The sequence below is a fragment of the Malaclemys terrapin genome, chromosome 7 (assembly GCF_027887155.1).
Source record: "Malaclemys terrapin pileata isolate rMalTer1 chromosome 7, rMalTer1.hap1, whole genome shotgun sequence".
NCBI lineage: Eukaryota > Metazoa > Chordata > Testudines > Emydidae > Malaclemys > Malaclemys terrapin.
Genome location: NC_071511.1, coordinates 49,548,022 through 49,570,715, shown reverse-complemented (window position 1 = coordinate 49,570,715; position 22,694 = coordinate 49,548,022). Strand labels below are relative to the sequence as shown.

Genomic DNA, 22,694 nt, shown 5'->3' with positions numbered 1-22,694 from the left:
TTGCTGGCAAGTTAAAGAAGTATGGGCTGGATCAAGGCCGGCTCCAGGCACCAGCGTAGCAAGCAGGTGCCTGGGGCGGCCAACGAAGAGGAGGGCGGCACGTCCGGCCGTTCGGCGGCAATTCAGCGGCGGGGCCATCACTCCCTCTGGAAGTGAAAGACCTGCCACCTACTTGCCGCCGATCACGATTGCAGCATTTTTTTGTGTGTGTGTGTGCACGCTTGGGGCGGCAAAAACGCTAGGGCCGGCCCTGGGCTGGATGAATGGACTATAAGATGGATAGAAAGCTGGCTAGATTGTCAGGCTCAACGGGTAGTGATCAATGGCTCCATGTCTAGTTGGCAGCCGGTACCAAGCAGAATGCCCCAAGGGTCGGTCCTGGGGCCGGTTTTGTTCAATATCTTCATTAATGATCTAGAGGATGGTGTGGACTGCACCCTCAGCAAGTTTGCAGATGACACTAAACTGGGAGGAGTGATAGATACGCTGGAGGGTAGGGATAGGATACAGAGGGACCTAGACAAATTAGAGGATTGGGCCAAAAGAAATCTGATGAGGTTCAGCAAGGACAAGTGCAGAGTCCTGCACTTAGGACGGAAGAATCCCATGCACTGCCACAGACTAGGGACCAAATGGCTAGGCAGCAGTTCTGCAGAAAAGGACCTAGGGGTTACCGTGGACAAGAAGCTGGATATGAGTCAACAGTGTGCCCTTGTTGCCAAGAAGGCTAACGGCATTTTGGGCTGTATAAATAGGAGCATTGCCAGCAGATCGAGGGACGTGATCGTTCCCCTCTATTCGGCATTGGTGAGGGCTCATCTGGAGTACTGTGTCCAGTTTTGGGTGAGGCCTACAAGAAGGATATGAAAAAATTGGTGAGAGTCCAGCGGAGGGCAACAAAAATGATTAGGGGGCTGGAGCACATGACTTATGAGGAGACGCTGAGGGAACTGGAATTATTTAGTCTGCAGAAGAGAAGAATGAGGGGGGGTTTGATAGCTGCTTCCAACTACCTGAAAGGGGGTTCCAAAGAGGATGGATCTAGACTGTTCTCAATGGTACCAGATGACAGAACAAGGAGTAACAGTCTCAAGTTGCAGTGGGGGAGGTTAGGTTGGATATTAGGAAAAACTTTTTCACTAGAAGATTGGTGAAGCACTGGAATGGGTTACATAGGGAGGTGGTGGAATCTCCTTCCTTAGAGGTTTTTAAGGTCAGGCTTGACAATGCCCTGGCTGGGATGATTTAGTTGGGGATTGGTCCTGCTTTGAGCAGGGGGTTGAATTAAATGACATCCTGAGGTCCCTTCCCAACCTGATATTCTATGATTCTATGATTCCCCTTTAAACGGGCTATCCCAGCATAGATTCATTATTGTTTTATTTGGGGGAGGGAAGGATGGATTCTTATGGCTGGACTGGGCAGTCCCGGTTGATCCCCTAGGAACAGTTGATCATCCTGTGGCAGATCCAGCTGTCTAGCCAGGAATAAAGGGCGCGTCAGTGCAGGAATTTCCACCACCACCACAGGCTCCCTTCTCCCCGAGTTCCATATTTGTGAGCCTGCTGAGGTCACAGGAGCCACTCCTTGATCCAGGCAGTCACCTGAGCTCCATCTTCCTCTCATAGGCAGACTTAGGGCAGATCTGGGAGCCCACAGTGTTTCTGTCCCACACTGTGCTGCAGATGTCAGGATGATGGGCCCGCGCAATGCAGTCCGGACCCCTGATGGGCTCAGTCCACCCCGGCTTCTCACAGCTAACTCCCGTCCACCCGTGGTAGCAGCGGCAGCAGAACTGCCCCCATGCCCTCTGGCCCGGCTCGTCCATGCCCACATAGTTGTTCAGCATGGGATCCACTCCCCACTGCTGCGGGCTGAGGTGCAGGAAGGCTCCCAGCTCGTCGGGGCGTTGCCTCACACACCGTCCATGCCCATGACACAGCTGGCGGCTGCACAGCTGGGCCGCTGACGTCACGTTCACCACGTAGGGCCCCAAGGTGTTGATGATGTAACGGCGGAGGCTCCTGCAGCTCTCCTGGGGGCGGAAAGCCACATTTACACCCAGTTCTGCTGCAGAGGCTGGCATGACCAGGGAGCAAATGCTGCCACCCATCTGCCCCACCATCGACCCCAGCCCTGCCCTGGAGGGACCCCACCTCCAAACTGAGCTAGGGCTCAGGGGCTCATTGGCTCGTGGGCCTCCCTGCCGAGAAAGAGGAGCAGCCAGTGCCAGCCATGCAGGGCCCCGGGGAAGGGATCTGAGAACCCACACACTCATCTCACACCCCTAAGAGTGAGTCCCTCTTCCCAGACATCTCCTACACAGCTGCTTGCATTACGACTAACACATAGATGAGTAAATGCAGGCATCGGGCCACGTGGATGGGCACTGTTCATGCCACATGGACAAAGGGCAGGGCCGCCAGAAATGAATGTACAGACTATTGCACCTCTTAGTATCTAGGCGACGACCCCCTGGGTCTGCTGAGGGCCTGACTGGGGCAAACTGGGGTACTTACAGCTGAACGGGAGTAGGATTTGTCCCCCCACAGTGCCAGGCCGATGGCACCGAGCGCCGCGCTCTCCCCGATCGTATGGACCAGGTCAGCCTGATCAAGGAAAGAAGGGAACGAGAAAGGGACATTTAGACAAGTAAAATTTGGGCACCAACTCTGGCACCAGTCGGTGGGAGCATGTTACCGTACAGGGCTATTTTCTTTGCTGGTCTCATGGCACTGGCACCGCATCATCTGTGCATGTGTGAGAGGCAGTGCCCGTGGGATCGGTACCCGCCTGGTTCCGGACAGGTGCAGCGTGGTCCTAAGGGTGCCCACGAGGCGTGAACGTAATGTTTATGTTGGTCTGCAAGTGATATTGGCATCCCCCATGACACTGCATGTGCCCCCAGTACAGCACAGCCCCATGGCACTGTCGGGGCAGCATATGAGCCCCTGGCCCCACCTGCACTGAGCAATGCCCCTCATTCAGCGGTCGATGTCACTGATGTGCAATGAGCCCTAAGCAGAGATCAAAACAAGCCGGGGTTTGCACTGACTGAGGCCGTGTCTACACTACAAAGATAAATCGACCTATGTAAGGTCGATTTACAGCCACCACATCTATTACTGCGGTGGCTGATGTTCACACTGCCCTCCTTCTGTTGGTGGTGCACATCCTCACCAGCAGCGCTTCCACTGACTGAAGAGGGACAGTGTGGGAGACTGAGATCCAGGGAGTGGAGACTGTGTGGCTGAGGAGCCAAGAGCCGACTTTCTTGTCAATTTCACAGCTGCAGTAGGGGCCTGAAATGGACAAGATGACCAACAGCAGATGTTACTACAGGAAATTCTGTGCCAAAAAATTAAAAATTATGCACATAAAATTTTAAAATTTTACTAATTGTATTTGTCAATAAATAAATGTGGCTCCAGCATGGGAGTGGGGAGCACAGGCCACTGGCTGCACTGGGGTGGGCGATCACCCTGAAGCCCCCACCTCCCCCTGTACAGTGACTGGCAGTGAGGCTGCACCTGACTCTGACACAATGCAAGGGCTGGGCCTGCCCCAGAAATGCCCCGTGGGCCCTGCCACTCTGCACCACGTGCTCCAGGTGTGGGCAGGCTCAGTGCATCAGGATCCAAGTGTGGAGGGGCTTAGTGTGGGGGGATTCAGGTGTGGGGTGAGAGTGTTCTGTGTGGGGCAATCTGTGTGCAGGTGGCTCAGTGGGAGACCTGGATGCACAGTGGCTCATTGGAGGGTTCCGGGTGCAGGGGCAATGGGAATCTGCAGGGGATCCAGGTGAAGGTGGTTGCGGCTCAGTGCAGGGGTCTGGGTGAGGGGAGATGTGGCTCAGCGGAGGGGTCTGGGTGTGGGTGGCTTAGTGGGGGGGGTGTCTGGGTGCTGGGGGAGTGGGGCTTGATGAGGTGGGGGTTCAGGTGCAGCTGGTTGGGTCTCAGTGGGGTGGGAGCGTGGGGGAGGGGTTTGTCAGAGGGGTCCAGGTGGAGTGGGGAGGCTTGTCAGGATGAGGGTTCGATGGGCCTGCTTAACAGGGGAGCCCCAGCTGCTGCCGAGGGGAGGCTGCATGCTGGGTTCCCGCTCGCGCCCCCCCCCCCAGCAATTCCTCTATCCCCTTTTCTTCTCCATTCCCATCCCCTCACTCCCACATTCCCCTCCCCATGCCCTGTTCCACACCCCCTTTCCTTCCCCACTGCCTCTTCTCCCCACCCCATTACTTCCCTCACTTCCCCTTACCCAGCCCCACTGCGGGCACTCACTGTTGCACAGAAAACAGGAAGGCTCCCAGCACACAGAAGGAGAGCCCGACTGGCACTAGGACCCAGGAGGCGGCATACAGCTGCAGTCTGCAGAGCCCAGATGCAGCCTCCTTCAGCTGGGCAGCTCTGCACTTGCAGAAATGGGGGGGGGGCAATGGCATGTAACCCCATGTACCCCCCATTCCTCGCCTCTGTTTGGGGGGCAATAATATCCCAAAAACTACACCCATTATCAAACCCCCCCCCCCCCCCCCCAATGTGTAGCTTCCCTTTGCTTCCCTGACATTTTCTGCAGGGAAGCACAGGAATTCTGCAGGGGGGGGCAAGGGGGGCATTTTCTGTGGGAGCACAGTCATGCAGAATCCCCCCAGGAGTAATCAGATATAAGGAAGGCAGTGTCTACACAGACACTACCTTGTCCTAACTACACTGACATAAGGCTCTCACTGAAATAGTTTTATGTCAGCATAGCAGGGGAGTTACATCGGCAGGAGGAGTATTTCAGTGTGTACACCTACACTGGTTTGTCTGCAAAAGCTGACTTTCATTGACAAAACTGTGTAGTGTAGACAAGGCCTGAGTCAACAGCCCCCACCCTTGCTAGCCCCTGGCTGTCCTAGAGGTGCAGCTTCACCACCTAGTGGCCATCAGCGGCTGATCCAGGGCTATTCCCAACCACCAAGAAGGCTGGAGTCTACTGATGAACAGGATACCAGGCACATGGATCTCCAGCTCTGGCTCTCTTCGTGGTGTCCCAATCCCTGGCTCTTACCTCGGACAGGTACCTGGCGGAGTGCCGATAGGAGACTCGGGAGTATGCTATCACCGGCAGGGGCTGCTCCAGGCCAAACCGTGCCACGCGGAAGGCCTCTTGCAGGCGGTGGTGAACGTAGCTCTGGCGCTTGGCCAGCGGAAGCTTGGGTGGGAGGTAGATGCTCGGGTAGAGGGCGGTGGAGGCCTCCCAGAGCCACATGAGCCGATTGTTCCGCAGCACCTCCATGGCATGGCACTCCCCCGTGTAATTCCCCCCCTTCGTCCAGTTATCGTTGAAACAGTCAGGGAACCTGTAGAAGCCCCACAAACCCCAGGGCCTCAGCTCTTTCCCCAGTGCCAGCGTCCTCTCCATGAGCTCCTGGGCTGCTCCCTCGAACTCTAACTCGGCCAAGTAGACTCGCTTCTTGGCACGCATCTCTGGGAACCTCTCCCGGACCCACTGCTCAGAGGCCTCCTTGTACACTGCCTTGGGGCCCCAGTTCCGTTTCCACAGCGGCCTCCACTCCTCCCAGTCGACCACGGCCAGTCCGTGGAAGTCTGGCTGCAGGAGCTGAGTGATCGCTGCCGCAGCCCTCTCTAGGTGCTGCTTGAGACGGACTTTCTGGGGGATCCCCCCATTGTGGTGCTCGCCCTCCGGGGAGATGTAGGGGTAGAGTCCAAACTTGTTCTTGTAGAAGATGGTCATGTTCTGGCCCTGGAATGCATTGCCTTGGTTCTCCACGATGTCGTAGTCCTCGAGAGGCAGGGCAACCCCAAAGCGCTGGTAGCACCGGGCTGTGGGCATGTTCCACACCACCACAAACGGCTCGTGCTGGAGAAGGGGGCCGGCGGATGCACTCTCCCAACTGCACCCTCTCAAGGGCAGGATGGCTCCGAGGCAGAACAGGACCCAGGGCCAGACAGTTAGGCCCAGAGTCATGGTGGACGTTCTGCAACTATGTCTGGTCCAGACCCCCTCCTGCTTCCTTCCTGAATGAACACCCTACAAGGGGAGAGCAAATCAGAGGCGGGGTGAGACCAGGGAGCCACGCCTGATCTAACACTAAGGGGAACAGCTTGTCCACAGCTTCCTCTCTCAGCCCCACAACCTCTCCCTTGAGCTCCAACCATGGCAATGGGAGCAATCAACACAACCTGTGCCCCAGGACAGACTGTGGCAGGTCACCCTGGAATCCTGGGGAAAGGCCCCAGCCCATGTCACCCACCTCAGGCTAAGGAGGACCTGATGCCAGCTGAGAACTGGTCTTTTCTTGCTACATCCTGAGATTGCCCAAGGTCGGCTTGTGGCTGAGCCCATTGGGGCGCCAAAGGGCTACTGGCGAGGATAGCTGTGCAAATTATGCCCCAGGATTGAGAAGCATAAAACCCCATGGCTTAGTTTGCTCTGGGTTCCTCCTTGTCCTTTGTTTTCCCTTCCAAATTACAGGTGTAATGGGTGTTGAAACCTATAGGTAGTGTTTTCTCTGATTGCATTAATGCATCCCAGCCAGCCCTCAGCCTGGGCTTTGTCTGCCCCCATGATGTTGTCTCCACTGTTTCCTGCCCCTTGGACTGGACCTCACCTCTGACCCGGCCTTCCCACCAGATCACACTTGGACCAGGGACTCGTTCTCCACAGGGAAAGAGCCTGAACTCCCAGTTGACACCAGCAACCAGAATCACCCCCAGATCAGTGCCCCAGGAAAGGAGCCCCTGCTTGGCCCGTCTGGGTGCAGCTCCCAGGCTGGGATGCGCAAGAGGATCTAAGGCTCCTAATTCCCAATGGAAGCTGGGAACCTTTGTGGATCTGGGCCTTAAGTTCTTTGGGGCAGGGAGTGTCTCTTATTATGCACGACGGGCAGAGCTGTCCCTAGGTTACGGCGAATCGGGGTGACCGCTCCGGACCGTGTGCTTTGGGGGCCCCACGGGCTGACACAATTGGCCAACATGGCTGGTCCCAGAAGTGACGGGTCAGTCCCGGAAGTGACAAATTCATCACTTCCGCCCCGGGCCCCGCAACCCCTAGGGATGGCCCTGATGACGGGGTCTTGATCTTGGAAAACCTCCTACAATGAAACAGCCACATTCTTGTCTCCTGCCATCGCTCTGATCTGCGGTCAGGGCCTCAACAGCATGTGGCTAAGGGCAACGCTAGGTTCTCTCTGCTGGTGCCCCTCCACACCAGGGTACACAGATGGTCCTGAGTGGGCACCAAGAAGATCAGGCTGGAGGAACCACCTAGGGGGAGATTTGCAGGCAGGGGTGCAAGTAGCGCAGTACCCTCCAGTACGCAGTATCGGCAAGAGATTTTTAGTGGGTACGGGGTATCAGAAAGACTTGGGGCTAGCTCCCCACTCCGGAGGGCGGGGTGGGGCTGCACTCTGCTCCTTAAAGGAGCAGAACTGGGCTAGGGAGAGCATTCATTCTTTAAATGGCTTTAATAGCACAATACATATGCTAACAAATGTAAACAAAGGCTTTGTTTAAGTTTTTTAGCATATATATTGTGCTGTTACATTGGTCAGGGGTCCTTGAGGGGGATGGGGAGGATAGCGGGTGATGGACAGAAGGTGTTTAAACAGTGTTTTTGATTCTATTTCTCCCCATTGGTCTGAATTATCCATGACATTCATACTGCATCACATCAAGTCCAAATCATTAGAGGAATGCCTCTGCTTGCATCAACCAGAGGATGTTTGGATTCTGATGTCAGCCCAATTCTGCAGCCTTATGGAAATCAGGTGTTGTCCCCAGTGTACACAGAATTCTTCTTTGCAGCCAAACTAGTCTAACATGCATTTTGTTAACTGGAACTGGAGCAGCAAAATAAAGAAAATAAATGCTTCATTTTCCAGCTTTGTGGGTGAGAGAACTATAAATGAAGATTATAATGCCGGACACTGATGGCCATAAACCAGCTGCCTCAGGAATCTGCCAAGAACTTTGCTGGAAATATGTTCCTCATCTTAGCAACGGAGCTACAATTTATCAGACATCTGCCCACCTTTATTTGAATGAAACTGCTTCTGATCTGACAGCTCAGGCATTGTCAGTTTCATCCAGAACAATTTACAAACTTGGAACCTAATCCTGTAAACTCTTAATCATTTGATCAATCCCATTGAAGACAATGGGACTATTTGCATGACTATGGACCACTTTTGTGGACTAGTAAGAGTTTCAGAAGTCTGTTCCTATAAAAACAATGAGGAGTCCTTGTGGCACCTTAGAGACTAAGGCACCTTAGAAACTAACAAATTTATTGTGGTTGTAGCCCACGAAAGCTTATGCCCAAATAAATCTGTTAGTTTCTAAGGTGCCACAAGGACTCCTGGTTGTTTTACTGATACAGACTAACATGGCTACCTCTCTGAAACCTGTTCCTATAAAGGAAGTTGAATGCCCCATTGAAATGCAATGTTTGGGTACAATACCATAAAGCAGTTAAGGATACAGTTCTACTTAAAATTTGTCTTTTAATAAGTCAGACCTATGCTGAAATGGCTCCTCACCAAACTCCTATATTCCATATAAACAGACTGAATACTATATATGTGGGGGGAAAGAGAGTAGTTAAGCATGTTGATGTTTGTATATACAAAGGGGGGTGTCAGAGGGGACGGGGAGAGCGTGGGGTCCCCGGGCTGGGGGCAGGGCAGGGAGGAGTCACATGGAGGGTCACGTGGGGAGGTCACGTGCCCCCCCCCTTTTGTCCCTCCCATGAGTGCTGTACCGGCAAGAAATGATTTCTACTTGCACCACTGTTCGCAGGGGGCAGTTAGGCACCACTGGGAGTTGGGCGAATAATGCTCAGGCTGCCTGTAAGCCGCAGCACCAGCGGGGAGCATAAAATATCACGTTCCTGCTCATGCACAAGCCATGCCACTGCCCCCCTCCCCACTGGCTCAGATGCACCCTCCCTGCGGTCGCTCCAATGGCCAGTGAGGCGAATGCAAGGTGGGGGAAGGGGTCCAGAACAGTTCTGGCTCTCCCCACTTAAGACCTGATCCAACCGTTGGACCAGGCCCGGCTGCAAGCGGCCAGGGCAGCCAATGCCAGCTCGCCACTCCCCAGCTGCGACAGAGATATCTTCGGAGAGAGAAGATTAGGAACTAGATCGGTCTCGGGTGCCACATGACAGCCCAGAGCCACGCTCTAATTCCCCCCAGAATGCACTGCCTGGGCTCTCACTGCCTCCTGGCACCCCGGAGACAGGCTCTAATCCCCCCCGAATCTGCTGCTCAGAGCTCAGTTACAACTGACCTTGTTGCTTGAATGTCACCTACCTTTTCCCCTGTCTATTTTCACAGCCCTGGTAATTCTAGGTCTGTGTTTTTCCCAGCACAACACTCCAAACTTATCTATACACTGCACTCGCACCAGCAGCCCAGCCCTCCTGGGAGACCCTGCAATAACAAACCCAAGTGCAACACTCAGCACTCGCAAGCAACGCTACAATAACAAACCCACATGTGTATAGCCCAGCACTTCCAAGCAACCGTACAATAACAAACTCACGTGCAACATCCAGCCCCTGAGAAACTCTATAACAACACCCTAGTGTGTGAATTCCAGTGCCAACAAATGACCCTGCAATAGCAAACCAATGTGTGCAGCCCCTGTGCCCCCAACAACCCTACAGTACCAGCGTGCATGTAACTAGCTCCGCTTGAGCCCTTAGCGGGGTTTGATCGATGGCACTAGAAGCACAAGCACTATTTGAGCTAAAGAAATACCTCTTAGCAGGCAGCTGTAGTAGACTTTTAGCCTCTTACATGAGCCAGCCACTAGAGGGAGACAGAGACACACTCTCCCCAGTGTGGGTTACATGTGCTCTTGAGCAACTCTGCAATGACCCGTCCCTGAATATAAAGCGCATCATCAGAAGCAAGCTCCCCACAGAGCAGGACACTCCACCTCACACCTGCCAGAACAACAGATGCAAAACCTGCAGCCATATCTCCACTGCTACAATGATCAACACCCACCCTCCCCCAGCACACCTTTCAAGATCCACAGGTCCTACACATGCCAATCACAACATGTGCTGTACCCCATCCAGTGCACTAAATGCCCCAGTAGCAACTATGTTGGTGAAACTAGGCAATCCCCATGCTCTGGAATGAACCCTCACAGGAAAATGATAAAAGACAAAAGCACCCTATCACCCATGGCCGAACACGTCTCACAAGGCGATCACTCTTTGTCCTTTGACCACTCTTTGACCACTCAGTCCTCAGCCCCAAAGGAAACCTGCACAACACTTACAAGAGATGAGCCTGGGAGCTTAAATTCATAACTTTGCTAGACACTGAAAATCCCGGACGGAACAGAGACAGACAATAGATTTATGGCTTATCACAACAATCTATAACCCACTAACAACCCCCTTCAGCTCCTTTCCTCCTCTAACTGCAAGGGTGTTAATGGGCCACCCCACCTTGACTGGTCCCTTGAAACGTGTGTTAAATACTTATGCTAAACAATTGTTCAAATCTGGGATTTAATTGTGGCACTTTGAGGAAGAGCTCTGTACAGCTCCAAAGTTTCTCTTTCACCAACAGAAGTTGGCCCAATAAAAGATATTACCTTACCCACCTCTAATATCTCCTGTCTAATGTCTCTCTAATATCCCCTAGAGTCAGAGAGCACATGGGCATGTGATGGGGAGGGGGCATTTTTGCAAAGGAAGCTTCCGAAAGGAGCTCAGCAACATTTTTAGATGGGGGGGGATAGAACGGGTGCCCGACAGGTTCTGCAGAGATGCTGTACTAGCCGAAACATTGCCAGGTCAGTACAACTGGCCCCACGGAGCTCACAGTGTGTAGTGTTCAGGGATGCACAGACAGCTGTTCCGTACTTGGCGCTCCTCAGGGGGCTGGGATATTGACAGGCCAGCATTCAGGGTGGCTGACGTCCCACCTGGACTCATTCTCATTTCCCCCACCCCAGCTGAGGGTCCTTTCCCAGCAAGCTTCACAGCAAATGAAGATCCCGGCAGCAGGGAGTACGGTGTGAATGATCACATGACTAACGATGACTACATAGAACCAGCTGATGGCTCTTGAGGGTGATGGGGTAGGGCGGGATGCAGCAGATCGATCTCAGCCACTCTCTTCCCCAGTTCTCCCGGTGTTGTCACTGGGATTCAGAAGAGCTACAGCCACGGCAAACCCCATTGCCACCTTGCATATCAACAGTGCTTCCCCACTAGAGCTGCTCCCTTCCCAGGTGCAGGGGGACAAGTGTGCAGGAGGCTCCTGGGGGTTCCCCTCATCATATGGGAACATGGGTCTCTGCAGAGAGTGCTGCCTCCTACAAAGGAGCCTTGATCCTGGTGACTCCAATCTACTGGACAAGAGTGGATCCAGTGGGCCCACAACAGAGGTAGGGATTACCAACCCAGAAGTGGCTGCATTTCACCAGTGGGGGAAGTGACTCCTGTATAGTAACCATAGGCCAAGGAGGCCAGGTTTGATTTTTCTTGAGAAAAAATAGGGGTGGTTCCAATGCTGGTTCCATTTTATCCGAAGCCTCGATCTTCAGATAACAGCCAGCGTGGGCCCATCTCTCTTGTGAATACTTAGAGCCACATTCTACTTTCAGATCCATACACGCATCTCCACTTACAAGAACCCAGTTAAACTCATAAAGACGGCTATAGTGGGTCAGACCAATGGTCCATCTAACCCAGTATCCTGTCTTTGGCAGCGTCCATGCCAAGTGCTTCAGAGGGAACAAACAGAACAGGGCAATTAACGAGTGACCCATTCACTGTCGTCCAATCCCAGTATCTGCGGGTTTAGAGACAGCCGGAACATGGCATTGTGTCCCTGGCCATCTCAGTTAACAGCCACTTATGGACCTTGCCTCCATGAACAGATCTAATTCTTTTCTGTGTATAGAGTAGGTTGGCAACCTTTGGGAAGTGGTGTGCCAAGTCTTCATTAATTTAAGGTTTTGTGTGCCAGACCGGCAGCATGAGCAGCAGACGGAACCTCAGACCGGCAGCGGGCTGAGCCGCTCAGCCCGCTGCCATTCTGGGGTTCCATCCACCGGCTCCTGCCAGCCGGGGTCCCAGCCTCTGGCCCCGCTCAGCCCACTGCCGGCCCAGGTTCCGTCCATCCAGGCTGACAGTGGGCTGAGCGGGGCTGGCAACCGGGACCCTAGACTCGCAGCGGGCTGAGCGGCTCATCCCACTGCCGGTCTGGGGTTCCATCCACTGGCCCCTGCCAGCCAGGGTCCCAGCCACCGGCCCCACTCAGCTCGCTGCTGGCCCAGGTTCTGTCTATCCAGGCCGGCAGCAGGCTGAGTTGGCCTGGCGGCTGGGACCCTGGCTGGCAAGGAGTCGGCGGCCGGGACCCTAGGCCAGCAGCAGGCTAAGCAGCTCATCCTGCTGCTGGTCTGGGGTTCCGTAATCCAAGCCGGCAGAGGGCTGAACGGGGTTGGCAGTCGGGACCCCAGCTAGCAGCAGCATGCCACTAAAAATCAGCCCGTGTGCCGCAGGTTGCCGACTCCTGGTATAGAGCAATCCCTCACTAAGCCCACCCCCCTACTCACACACAAAACCAGCTGCTTCTCCTCATCTCTCAGCACAGTTAAGAGCAGACAGAGCTGTGGCAAGAATTCACATTACCAAGACTTCCCTCTACTTACGAAACAAGTTGCCAAATGGTTCCCAGTATAACACGAAGCAGCCTTGTGGGTCAGAACCCACCACGATTGCCCCAACAGTCAGATCAAAGGCCTTTTGGAGAGGCACTTGCCTGGTCTGCTGAAAGTTGCATTTATTCCCTTCCTTGCAAGATACGCTTTCGCAATGGGGTTTCCCAGCCATTAGCCTGGGGAAATTCACACCTTAGTGGAGCCTGCTATGAGTCAATTGTCCCATTGTGCTATCTAGCACATGCCCAGTACAGGATCATTTGCAATTAACCCCTAGAACAACTGACCAAGGGTCCTGGGCCTTCTCCATCACGAACAATTCTTAAATCCAGATTGGTTCTAGGAATTATCATGGGGCAGTTCTCTGGCCTGTGTCATGCAGGAGGTCAGCAGATGATCACAAGGGACCACCCTGGCCTTGAAATCCATAAGTCACATCACACAGTTTGCGTGACATAGGGGAGTTGGCGAATGGGTCTGGAACTAACCCTTACTGCTCTCCCACCTGTATATATAGGACTTTAGCTCCATCCCTAATTCAATTAACCTGGTCCCTGGGAGGGCCTTATTTTAAAATGACCCATTCTCCAGTTTGGGTTCCCCCCTCCAAAGAGAGAGAGACAGACTAGAAGTTGGCAACCAAAGAGATGAGGGAAAAAGTGATAGAAGAGCGATGGGTCAGAAGACGGCCCCTCCAGCCAGTCTGTCCTCTCTTGAACAAGAAGGGTGGCACCTCCTTGATGCCAGCTGGGATGCCCTTCTGACATCCGCCCACCATCCCTCTACATAGAGTGCCCCAAGAACTTCTTCCGGTCCGTCTCGTGCCTAGTTATAAATGCCTCCCAAAGGATCTATTTGCAGCAAGACAGTGGCCACCGCTGTCTTCTCTCCGTGTACCTCACACATTGCAGATATTCTTGTCTGTCCTGTACGGGCGCCTGCATGTGACTGTCGCCCTGGGGGTCTGTCTGTGAGACTGATGGCCTGGCAGTGTGCCAGGCCCTCCCTGTGTCTCAGCTGGAATGTGTCTGTTATTAGCTGCAGTAGCTCAGGGTGATGGTTGATCCCAGGCCGGGGAGCAGGTTGTGGGGGGCCCTGAGAGAGAGGCACCTTCCCCTCTGCGCTTGCCATAAACTCCTGCAGTGTAGCCTAGTGGGTCGAGCACTGAAGTGGGTTCTATTCCTAGCTTAGCCATCTGGGTGACCTTGGGCAAGTCATTGTGCTATATGTGCCTCAGTTTCCCCATCTGTGAAAGGGGGCTAATGTTCCTGACCTCCTCTGTAAAGCACTTAGGGCTAGATTCACAATAGGACTTTAGACACAACTGCTACTTTACACACCTGAATCAGGGATTCACAAAACCACTGCCCCTACCCCCAATCTCTGTAGGTGCACAAACTTGTTCAGCACCTAAAACTTTCAGGGTAAAAGTTCCCTGAGCACGTCTATTTCTGCCTCTGAGCATGCACCCTGCAGCCCCAGGCCACACATCCAGGCACCTACACCCCAAAAAGCGATCCACAAACCACAGGTCTCGCAGGCGGTGAGATCAGCGCCCTGCTGCTTAGCCAGCCGTGCCAGTCTCCTGCCCTCGCTGAATCCTTGCCTGCTGGAACTGGGCACATGACCATTCAAGCTTGGCACAGGTGTAACCCACCAGAGCTTCATCATCAATGCACAAGGACAAGCCCCATGCAGATTTGTTAGCAGGGCTCTTAGCTGATCGGCCTTGGACACACAAGGAGCAGGCCTGGGGAGTCCCTTTGCTACCATGCTTTCAGCTCCAAGCCCCATGTCCCATATCTGGGCCTCAAAGGCCTTCCCCTCTGGCAATGCAAATAGAGTAGGAGGCCACTTGATGATTTCCCCACCCCGGCAGCTTCGGGGGGCCCCCCATCATAAGGCCGGCCCTGCTGCTGCTAGAGATTTCTCCAGCTGCTTCCCCAATGATCCAAGGAGGCGGCTCTCGTGAGTATCTCTACATCATAGATTTGCAGGGTCTTTCTGTAGAAATCCCCTTCTGGCTGGACCAGGAGAGATACAGGCTCCCTGATTTACCCAGGTGAACATGGCAGATGGCCCAAAAGGGAATGACTGGGATTTGGACTCCCACCCTACCACCCACAGGAGTTCGTGGTAGCCCAATCAAAACTAAAACAACCAAGCAGTGGGTAAGGTGGAGGGGGAGAGTTCTCCCCACCCCCAACTTTTAATCACCATCTCATTGGCACACTGTGCGGGAGTCAAATGTCCTTCTTCATCCAAAAGATGGGGAGCCCTCTTAGGTCGCGGTACGGTGTCTCCAGGAAGGTGTGACCATAGGGATCCTTCCCTGGTGGACTGGAGGCGATGGGGCCAGGAGAACCTGGTTGGCCTGGCAGAGGGAGGAGGCGCGGTGGAGGACCAAGGGGAGGGGGCAGAAAGTGTGCAGAGCTTACATGGGCAGCTTGTGCAGGTAAAGGGGGTGGTGGAGGCAGCCCAGCAGCAGCAGTCCTGGAATGGAAAGGGGAAGCATGGGGAGGTGAAGGTGGCAAGGGGAGTGGAGGGGGAATGGCAGATTGTGAGGAGTTTAAAGAGCAGGTCGGTGGAGACAGAGATGGTGGCGGAGGTGGTGGTGGGCACACAGTGGTGGTGCAGTGGGCAGGGAGCGTGGAGGAGGGTACTGGAGGCAAGTTGGCTCCTGAAGTTCTGCTGTTAAGATGGGAGGTGGTGGGGCTGGGCTTTTCCAGTCCCCAAGCAGGTGCTCTAGCATGAGGAGGGGGGCTGGAGAACATCTGCAGGAACTCCATGGGGACCAGGGAGCTCATGAACCCCATGCTCTGCACCGGCTCAGATGCGGTGTAGCCCAGGTGGGCATAGAAGTGCTGCTTGTCATGTGTAGTCAGGTGCAGATGCCTGAAGCCACGGGACTTGGCGTAGCACTCGGTGGCTTCCATCAGCTTCCGGCCATACCCTTGGCCCCGCAGCACCCTGGAAACCACTACCGTTTCCACAAACAAGCTCTGGGGCTGGCTGACTACACGGGACAACCTGGCGTGCCCAAGGAGCTGGGTCTTCTCCATCTTCCCTTCCTCGGCAGCCTCTGTGGCCCTCTGGGTTTTAATCAGCACCAGGCACAAGGGGAAGTTGTCCGTGGACTTCTGGAGTGAGTACATGCGAGAGGTCTTGCTTTTCTTCCACTCTTCGTTGATGAGCTCGGCGCAGACCTCCACCAGATCCGGCCTCTGGTGAAGGGGAACTGCTGTGAGCAGCTCCGAAACTGAGCCCATTCTTCCCACGGACGGGAGACCAAGTGGGCAAAGCTTTGCAAGTCACAGAGAGCTAGCACCGCTCCCCGAAGCCACGATACACCTGGGCGGGTGCACACAGCCAGATGCAACCTTGCTGCTGGAATTCCAACGATCACTGCAACGGGCCATTCCCACCGGCCTTGGGCAGATTTGCGGCAGGGTAGGGAGACACCAGGCCCCCCGGGGGGGAGGAAGAAACTCCCCCAGGTGAATCCAACCAGGCGCACGCCCAATCTTGCAAGGGTTCAGTAAGTGCTATGGGTCGTCTTGCACCAACAGCTGATGGAAACAAAGCAATCGGCAGAGCTGTCACCATCTCACTCCATCTGGCACCTGGAGAGTTTATTCCTTTTAATTTTTTCCATTTCTGGATGAGCATTTGAAAATCCACCCACAAAACTAGCCCTATAAATACCACATCTATTAGAGGAAGGGATAATAAATGGGGCAGGAAGGTCCCGGAGGAATACTGGCTGGGTCACAGAGCTGTGCTGGTCCCCTTCCCTGCCCCAGCAAAGGGGTATGGGCCAAAGAGTGCTGGCTCCGACTGGTCACACCTGGCAGATGGCCCCTGGGGGCCAGGGACACAGAGTGTAAATCCGAGCATGCTCTAGCTTACATCCAGGGGTGGGTGACAGCTGGTCCAAGAGTACATGGAGGGCAAAAGTGGCCTAAAGCCATCTCAGGCCAGGCGCCCTGCTCCTGCATAGACAAAGAGGAGTGGGGACTCCACAGTCTGCACAGGAGATCAGACTCTGGGGCTGGTCGAGTCCTCACTGCTGAGTCCAATGGGGCTGATCAGTGCCAATTGCGATGCCAGGTTCTGTGATCGGGACACCTGTCCGAGAAGGACAAGGCTGAGAACCACCAACTCATTGCACGCATTCCCTTGCTGCCCACTTGAGAGAAGGCCTCGGCCCGACCGTCAGGACAAAGAGGGAGAGGGCTGTGTCAGGCTGGGCTGGGCAAAGTGGGAAGGGGCCATGCCACAATCACAGTCTGTTCCAGATGGGCACCGTCTGTACCAGGCCGAGGAGGTTCCTGCCCCATCTCAGCTTTGGCTTGTGCCGAGCTTTAAACCCAGGAGACACATGCACGCGCTGAGGCTTGGTGACTACTTTAATGGAGGCTGCCTGTGCCCCCCAGGAGATGGCAGCAAGTCATGGCATACAGGGTACCTCTCCTGTGTGCCAGCTCATCTCAGAGCCTGCTGTCGGGCAGCTGGATTGGACCCTCACAAACCACCTGTGCACCTAAGCTAGGGGAGACAGAGCACAGTAAAGGCTGCACCTTGCCAGTGGACAGTTTAGGTAGAACGTCCCTGCCTCCCACAGTCACCCCACCCACTGGCACTGAGCCAGCAGGTCACAGCCCAGCAGATAGGCCTGGGGATGCAGTGAAATCCTCACCCTGCCGCCCCTCCCCCGACTTCCGCTCTGGCTGGGTCATGAACCTTGTGAAATTGCAACATGCACAGTCACCACCACAACTTCCTCTGAGCCATCCACTCGCTGGATTTAGAGACACCTTGAAAAGACCCCAGCCTCTCCCAGCAGTGGGCGCTGTAGGGATGGGGCAGGAAAGCTGGCTGGTGGGGGGGGGGGTCCTAACTACTCCAGCCCCAGCCTCTCTCAGCAGGGGGCGCTATGGGGAGCAGGGCAGGGGGTGCTGGCTGATGAGGGGGCATCCCAGCTACTCCAGCCCAGCCTCTCCCATTATCAGAGCACCGGTCTGCAGGTTGCTCAGGCCAGCACCTTTCATCAGCACTAAAGACAGTTAAAAAGACCCTGAGAGACAGAGCAAACACTTGCTGTCCTCTGTCCAGGGCTTACAGGGACCAGCCCACCCTTGGCACTGCGCCCTGGCACCACTCTGGAGATGCTGACCTCACACCCATCAACGGGGCCTGAATTTCCTGGCACTGGCGTGCGCCTTTCCCCCAGGCTAGTTCCCCTTGCTAGGAGCTGGCGGGCTCTGGGAAGCCACAGGCAGTTTGCAAGAGGAACCACCAGCTAAGCAGTTTTCTCAATACAGTTCGATAGCAATGACTGTGCTTCCCTGCCAGGGTCTGGAGACAGAGAAGGGTCTGGCCTCGGCAGGCGGACGGACTCCCAGCCCTGCTGCAGCTCGACCCTGAGACAGGCTAACATCTCCTGACCTGGGACAGCCCAGATCTGACTGTCCTGCACCCCATAGTACCTGCACAATCCACCCTGGTGCAGCCAACCCCAGCTCAGATCCCCCCACCCTGAGCCACAGCCTCATCTCCGGGGCTTCGTCCAGTCTCGTATTAAAAGGCCCAAACGAGGGGACGCCCTGTTCTGGGGAGGAACAATCACAGCCTCGTCCATCTCTGCAAATGGGCCCCACTCTCCAGCCAGCCTTTGCCATTGCTCCATTTCAACCTCGTAGTGAGAATCAAAATACCCATTCAGGCCCAGCGGAATGGCATTAAAGCCAATGGCATTCCCCTCTCGGGCCTGCCTGGAGCAAAGCCAGCCTCCCAATCCCCTCTGCAGGCTAGGTATCATCACCCCCACGGGGGAAACTGAGGCATGAGGCATGTCCAGAGCCAGTAGTGGAGTTGGGAAGAGATTCCAGGAATTCCTGGCTCCCAAGCACTATGGAGACAGAGTCAGCTCTGTTAGCCGGGGAGCATGTTTTTGCTGGGTGTCCACTCACCCTGCCCAGCATCAATGCCCGTCGAGCTCCTGTGCTCTGCGTCTCCTCCCTGCCTGGGGATCGGCTCAGAGCCTCTGCTCTGACTGAGGCCCCAGAGACGCTGTCCAGCCTCTTTCACAAGCACCTCACAGGAAGCTGCACGTTCTCCAGCCAACCACAGACACTGACACCCAGTTTTGCTTCCCAGCCATGAATGACGTGTCTGTTTAAACACAGGACAAGCTCTTGCCCACGGACCTGAAATGGAAATTGGTGTGGGGCAGCCCCTCCCCAGCGCTGGCACGCAGCCCCAAAAAGCTCTGCTCGCTGGGGGCTCCTAAAAACCAGGTAGGGCACGGCAGGATTTCAGTTCAAAGGTGGCCGAGTTGGTGGGTTCTCAGCCTGATCTCCCCATGGAGCCATCGTGTGGGCACAAACCAGCCCCTTACGGGCAACTTCAGCACAAAGGCCAAGAAGGGGGATGGCGGTAGAGACGGAGTTCCCTCCACAGCTGGCAGTGAGGGGAACATCCAGGGGGGCACAGTGAGGAGACAGCTTGCCCTGGCGCTGGCTGAGCTAGACCTGGTCTCTGGGGCTTCAGCCTGGCACCTTCAACCTTCAAATAATAACAAGACCCCAGCACAAAGGCCCGGGGCATACAAAGGGTTAATCCAGGGAGTATTCACTATGGTACCCGGCGCACTCCGATAATTGCTATGCCAATACTCAAGCCCCTGGGTGACCAAGCTTCAGGGCAGCAGAGTAGGGAGGAAGGAGGACCAATCTCCAGATAGGCCTGCCTGTCTAGTGAACCTACCCAGCAAGGGTCCTAGCAGGCACCCACAGGGCATTGCCAGGGAACACTCACCCTGCCAGGGTCCCAGCGGACACCCACAGGGGGTGTGTTTACATGGCTCAGAGCACAGAAGTGGGCTGCATCTGTGCAGCCTGGGGAAGTGTGGACACATGCCTGGGCAAACGGATAAACCCCTGCAGTGTCCCTGGTGAGAAGGGGGCCCAGCTGCACCCTGCAAACATTCCCTGGCACTGGAATAGAAATTAGAGGCAGACGAGGAGGTTGCCCCCAGGGTCAGACAGAGCCGTGGGGCTCCCACCCACATTCCTGGGGGGGGAGTGGGTCACCAGGGCTCCACTTTGCTCCCCTAGGGGTGGGGAGACCCCTCCACAGCAAGTACAGCTCCACTTCCAGGGCATCGTACCTGCCATTCAGCTCTCCTGCTCCGGAGGTTCGTCCTAATTCTCCCTCTTGGGACCAGATCCCTCCCTGCACCTGGCCCAAGAGGCAGCAGCCTCCCCTACTCAGGGTAAGAGGGGGGTAGGGGGACCCCAGAGCAGCCCCAAAAGTGGCCCAACATTGTGCCTCTACCTCATTGAGCCCTATGGGGTTTGCAGGGGTGCAGAATCACCGATCGGGGTGCTGATCCAGCCCCACATCCTCCCACCCCCATCTGCTCCCTTTCTCTACCCCTTCCCCCCAGGATGGCCCCTGGGCCCAGAGCTGCTGCAGAGGTGGTGTAAAGGCCAGAACTATTCCCCAGGGGCTCACGCCTGCCTGGCACAGCCCCTTGGCATCAGCCTTGCTGGCACAAAGGGCACCTGATTCCCCATTGCTCTGTGCAGCCATTTAAGCCAGGGCAAAGTGTGGGTGAAACTCCCTCATGGTGACTGAGTGGCACTCAGCACCCTCTGTGCACTGGCATAAATAACTACCCGGGGCGTAATGGAGAACCTGGCCCCAGAGCACGACTGGCACAGCCCAAGACGTTCACACCCTTCGGGTGCTCCCACCACTGTGTCCCTCTTGTGGCTTCCACAGACATGGGCTGGCCAAGTTTCCTGCCTTTACCACCAGGGACGGCTAAGGTGCAGGGCAGGGCCCTACCCACTGGCACTGTTGGCAAAGCACTAGCAAGAGCTGTGGGTAAATATGGGGCTTCCCTCCCCAGTGCAGACAGGGGGTCTTTTGTCTGAGATCCAATGTGTCACTAACCCACCGTCTAGACGGCGCAGGGAGACAGAACCGCCCCAGATCACGCCTGTGAGTTTAGTCCCCAGCTGCCAGGCCGGGTCACAGCCCGAGAGGGGCGCTGTGGGGCAAGGGTTCCTCCCCCGCTGCCAGGCAGGGTACAACCCCGAGCGGGATGCTATGGGGCAGGCGCTCCCCACGCTCAGAGCCCGAGCGGGGCTCCCCCCCGCCGCAGCCAGGTCGGGTCACAGCCCGAGCGGGGCGGTATGGGACAGGGCCCCGTTTTCCCGCCGTTCCACCCCCTCGCAGGGCCCCGGTACTGACATGGCGGCACCGTGAGCTGTGGCTCGCGCGTCTCCTCCCGTCCCGTCCTGTCCCGCTGCTCTCCCTCGGCGGCAGACACAGCGCCGCCTGCTGGCCGGAGGCTGCCGACCGCTGAACCCGCTCCTCGGCCGTGTGAACAGAGCAGTTCCCCGCGTTCGGTCAGCTCCGGACTACTGACACCCGGCCTGGCCAGGCCCATTGACACCCGGCCCAGCCTGGCCCATTGACACCCGGCCCATTGACTCCTGGCCCAGCCCATTGATACCCGGCCTGGCCCGTTGACACCCAGCACTGCAGGGTGGATAAAAATCAATGATTTTTTTTTAATCAAAAACATCAGATTTTTTTTTACTTAAATCGGATTTTTTTTTTTATAAAACGCCTTTTAAGGAAAAAACCTATCTAAAAATAGTTCTAATTAAGATACATTCTAGCTCAAAGATATCTCATCATGGAATAGGGATTATAAATTCTAATTCTATAGTATGAGACAATATATTCATGTAATGTTTAAGACAAGTTTTGTAAATGCGTTCCAATAGTTCATGGATTAGTGACCCAATTTTATGGGATTCCAGGGGCTTCTGTATAGATTATTTAGGTTAATCTTTCTATCTACCCAGTGGGATTCAGTGCTCAGTCTAGAACAGAGGTGGGCAAACTACAGCCTACGGGACCCTCCTGCCCAGCCCCTCCTCCACTATTCCCCCTCCCCCGCAGCCTCAGGTCACTGCGCTGCCAGCGCAATGCTCTGGGCGGCGGGGCGGTGAGCTCTGGGGGCAGCGCAGCTGCAGAGCCCAGACTGACCTGGTGCTCTGTGCTGCGCAGTGCGTGGCTGGCTCCAGCTGGGCAGCACAGCTTCAGCACCACCAGCCACTGGTGCTCCAAGCAGCGCGGTAGGGGGGCAGGGAGCGGGTTGGATAGAGGGCAGGGGAGTTCGTGGTCAGGGGGCGGGGGTGTGGATAGGGGGCAGGGCGGTCAGAGGGTGGGGAATGGGTTGAATGGGGGCAGGGGTCCTGGGGGGGCAGTCAGGAAGGAGGAGGCGTTGGATGGGGCGGCGGGGGGCAGTCAGGGGTGGGGATTCTGGGGGGGGGTCAGGGGACAGGGAGCAGGGGAGGTGGATGGGGCAGGGATCTCAGGGGAGCAGTCAGGAATGAGAGGAGGGGTAGGATGGAGTGCCGGGGGGCAGTCAGGGGCGGGGTTCCTGGGGCAGTCAGGGAATGGGGAGAAGGGGTGGTTGGATGGGGGCAGGGGTCCCAGCAGGGCAGTCAGGAACAGGGCCGGCTCTAGGCACCAACAAAACAAGCTGGTGCTTGGGGCGGCACATTTTAGGGGCGGCATGGCCGGCGCCAGAATGCCGCCCCTAAAAATGTGCCCCGGCCGCCCTAGTTCACCTCCGCTGTTGCTGCCACGGTGCGCGAAATAGCTGATTCGTGCGCCGCTGCTCGCCCTCCCTCCCAGGCTCTCAAACCTGGAAGGGAGGGGGAGATCCCGAGCGGCCGTTTCGCACGCCTCTGCTCCCCCTCCCTCCCACACTTGAGAGCCTGGGAGAGAGGGGGAGAAGCGGCGCCCGCGCCGCGGCCACTTGGAGTCTCCCCCTCCCTCCCAGGCTCTCAAACCTGGGAGGGGGAGACTCCGAGTGGCTGTGGCGCGGGCGCCGCTTCTCCCCCTCCCTCCCTCCCTCCCTCCTAGGCTTGAGAGCCTGGGGGGAGGAGGCAGGGCTGGGGATTTGGGGAAGGG

The 22,694-nt window shown here is 55.9% G+C and overlaps 2 protein-coding genes across 4 annotated transcripts; both read right to left on the bottom strand.

Moving 5' to 3' along the window:
• Nucleotides 1–1,363: 1,363 nt before the first annotated feature.
• Nucleotides 1,364–19,849, bottom strand: HYAL3 (hyaluronidase 3). The gene is made up of 4 exons (XM_054036016.1): nucleotides 18,665–19,849; nucleotides 5,047–6,030; nucleotides 2,520–2,609; nucleotides 1,364–2,035 (listed from the first exon to the last, which is right to left on the bottom strand). Exons 1-4 carry the CDS (start codon nucleotides 18,674–18,676, stop codon nucleotides 1,601–1,603), a joined length of 1,521 nt encoding a protein of 506 aa, XP_053891991.1. The 5' UTR covers nucleotides 18,677–19,849; the 3' UTR covers nucleotides 1,364–1,600.
• NAA80 (N-alpha-acetyltransferase 80, NatH catalytic subunit) lies at nucleotides 14,858–21,024 on the bottom strand. 3 transcript variants are annotated; one of them, XM_054036018.1, is made up of 2 exons: nucleotides 20,955–21,024; nucleotides 14,858–16,261 (listed from the first exon to the last, which is right to left on the bottom strand). In XM_054036018.1, exon 2 carries the CDS (start codon nucleotides 15,959–15,961, stop codon nucleotides 14,936–14,938), a length of 1,026 nt encoding a protein of 341 aa, XP_053891993.1. In that variant the 5' UTR covers nucleotides 15,962–16,261; nucleotides 20,955–21,024; the 3' UTR covers nucleotides 14,858–14,935. The 3 variants fall into 3 exon arrangements, with proteins under 3 accessions (XP_053891993.1, XP_053891992.1, XP_053891995.1); XM_054036017.1 differs by having other exon boundaries at nucleotides 14,858–16,315; nucleotides 20,955–20,996; XM_054036020.1 differs by lacking the exon at nucleotides 20,955–21,024 and adding an exon at nucleotides 19,864–20,886.
• Nucleotides 21,025–22,694: the final 1,670 nt, after the last annotated feature.

Coding starts and splice junctions, on each gene's coding strand:
- NAA80 (XM_054036018.1), bottom strand. CDS start 15,961: ATGGGCTCAGTTTCGGAGCTGCTCACAGCAGTTCCCCTTCACCAGAGG.
- HYAL3 (XM_054036016.1), bottom strand. Junction 2,610..5,046: donor CCGCCAGGTACCTGTCCGAG/GTAAGAGCCAGG, acceptor TTCCTTGATCAG/GCTGACCTGGTCCATACGAT. Junction 2,036..2,519: donor AATCCTACTCCCGTTCAGCT/GTAAGTACCCCA, acceptor TTCCGCCCCCAG/GAGAGCTGCAGGAGCCTCCG.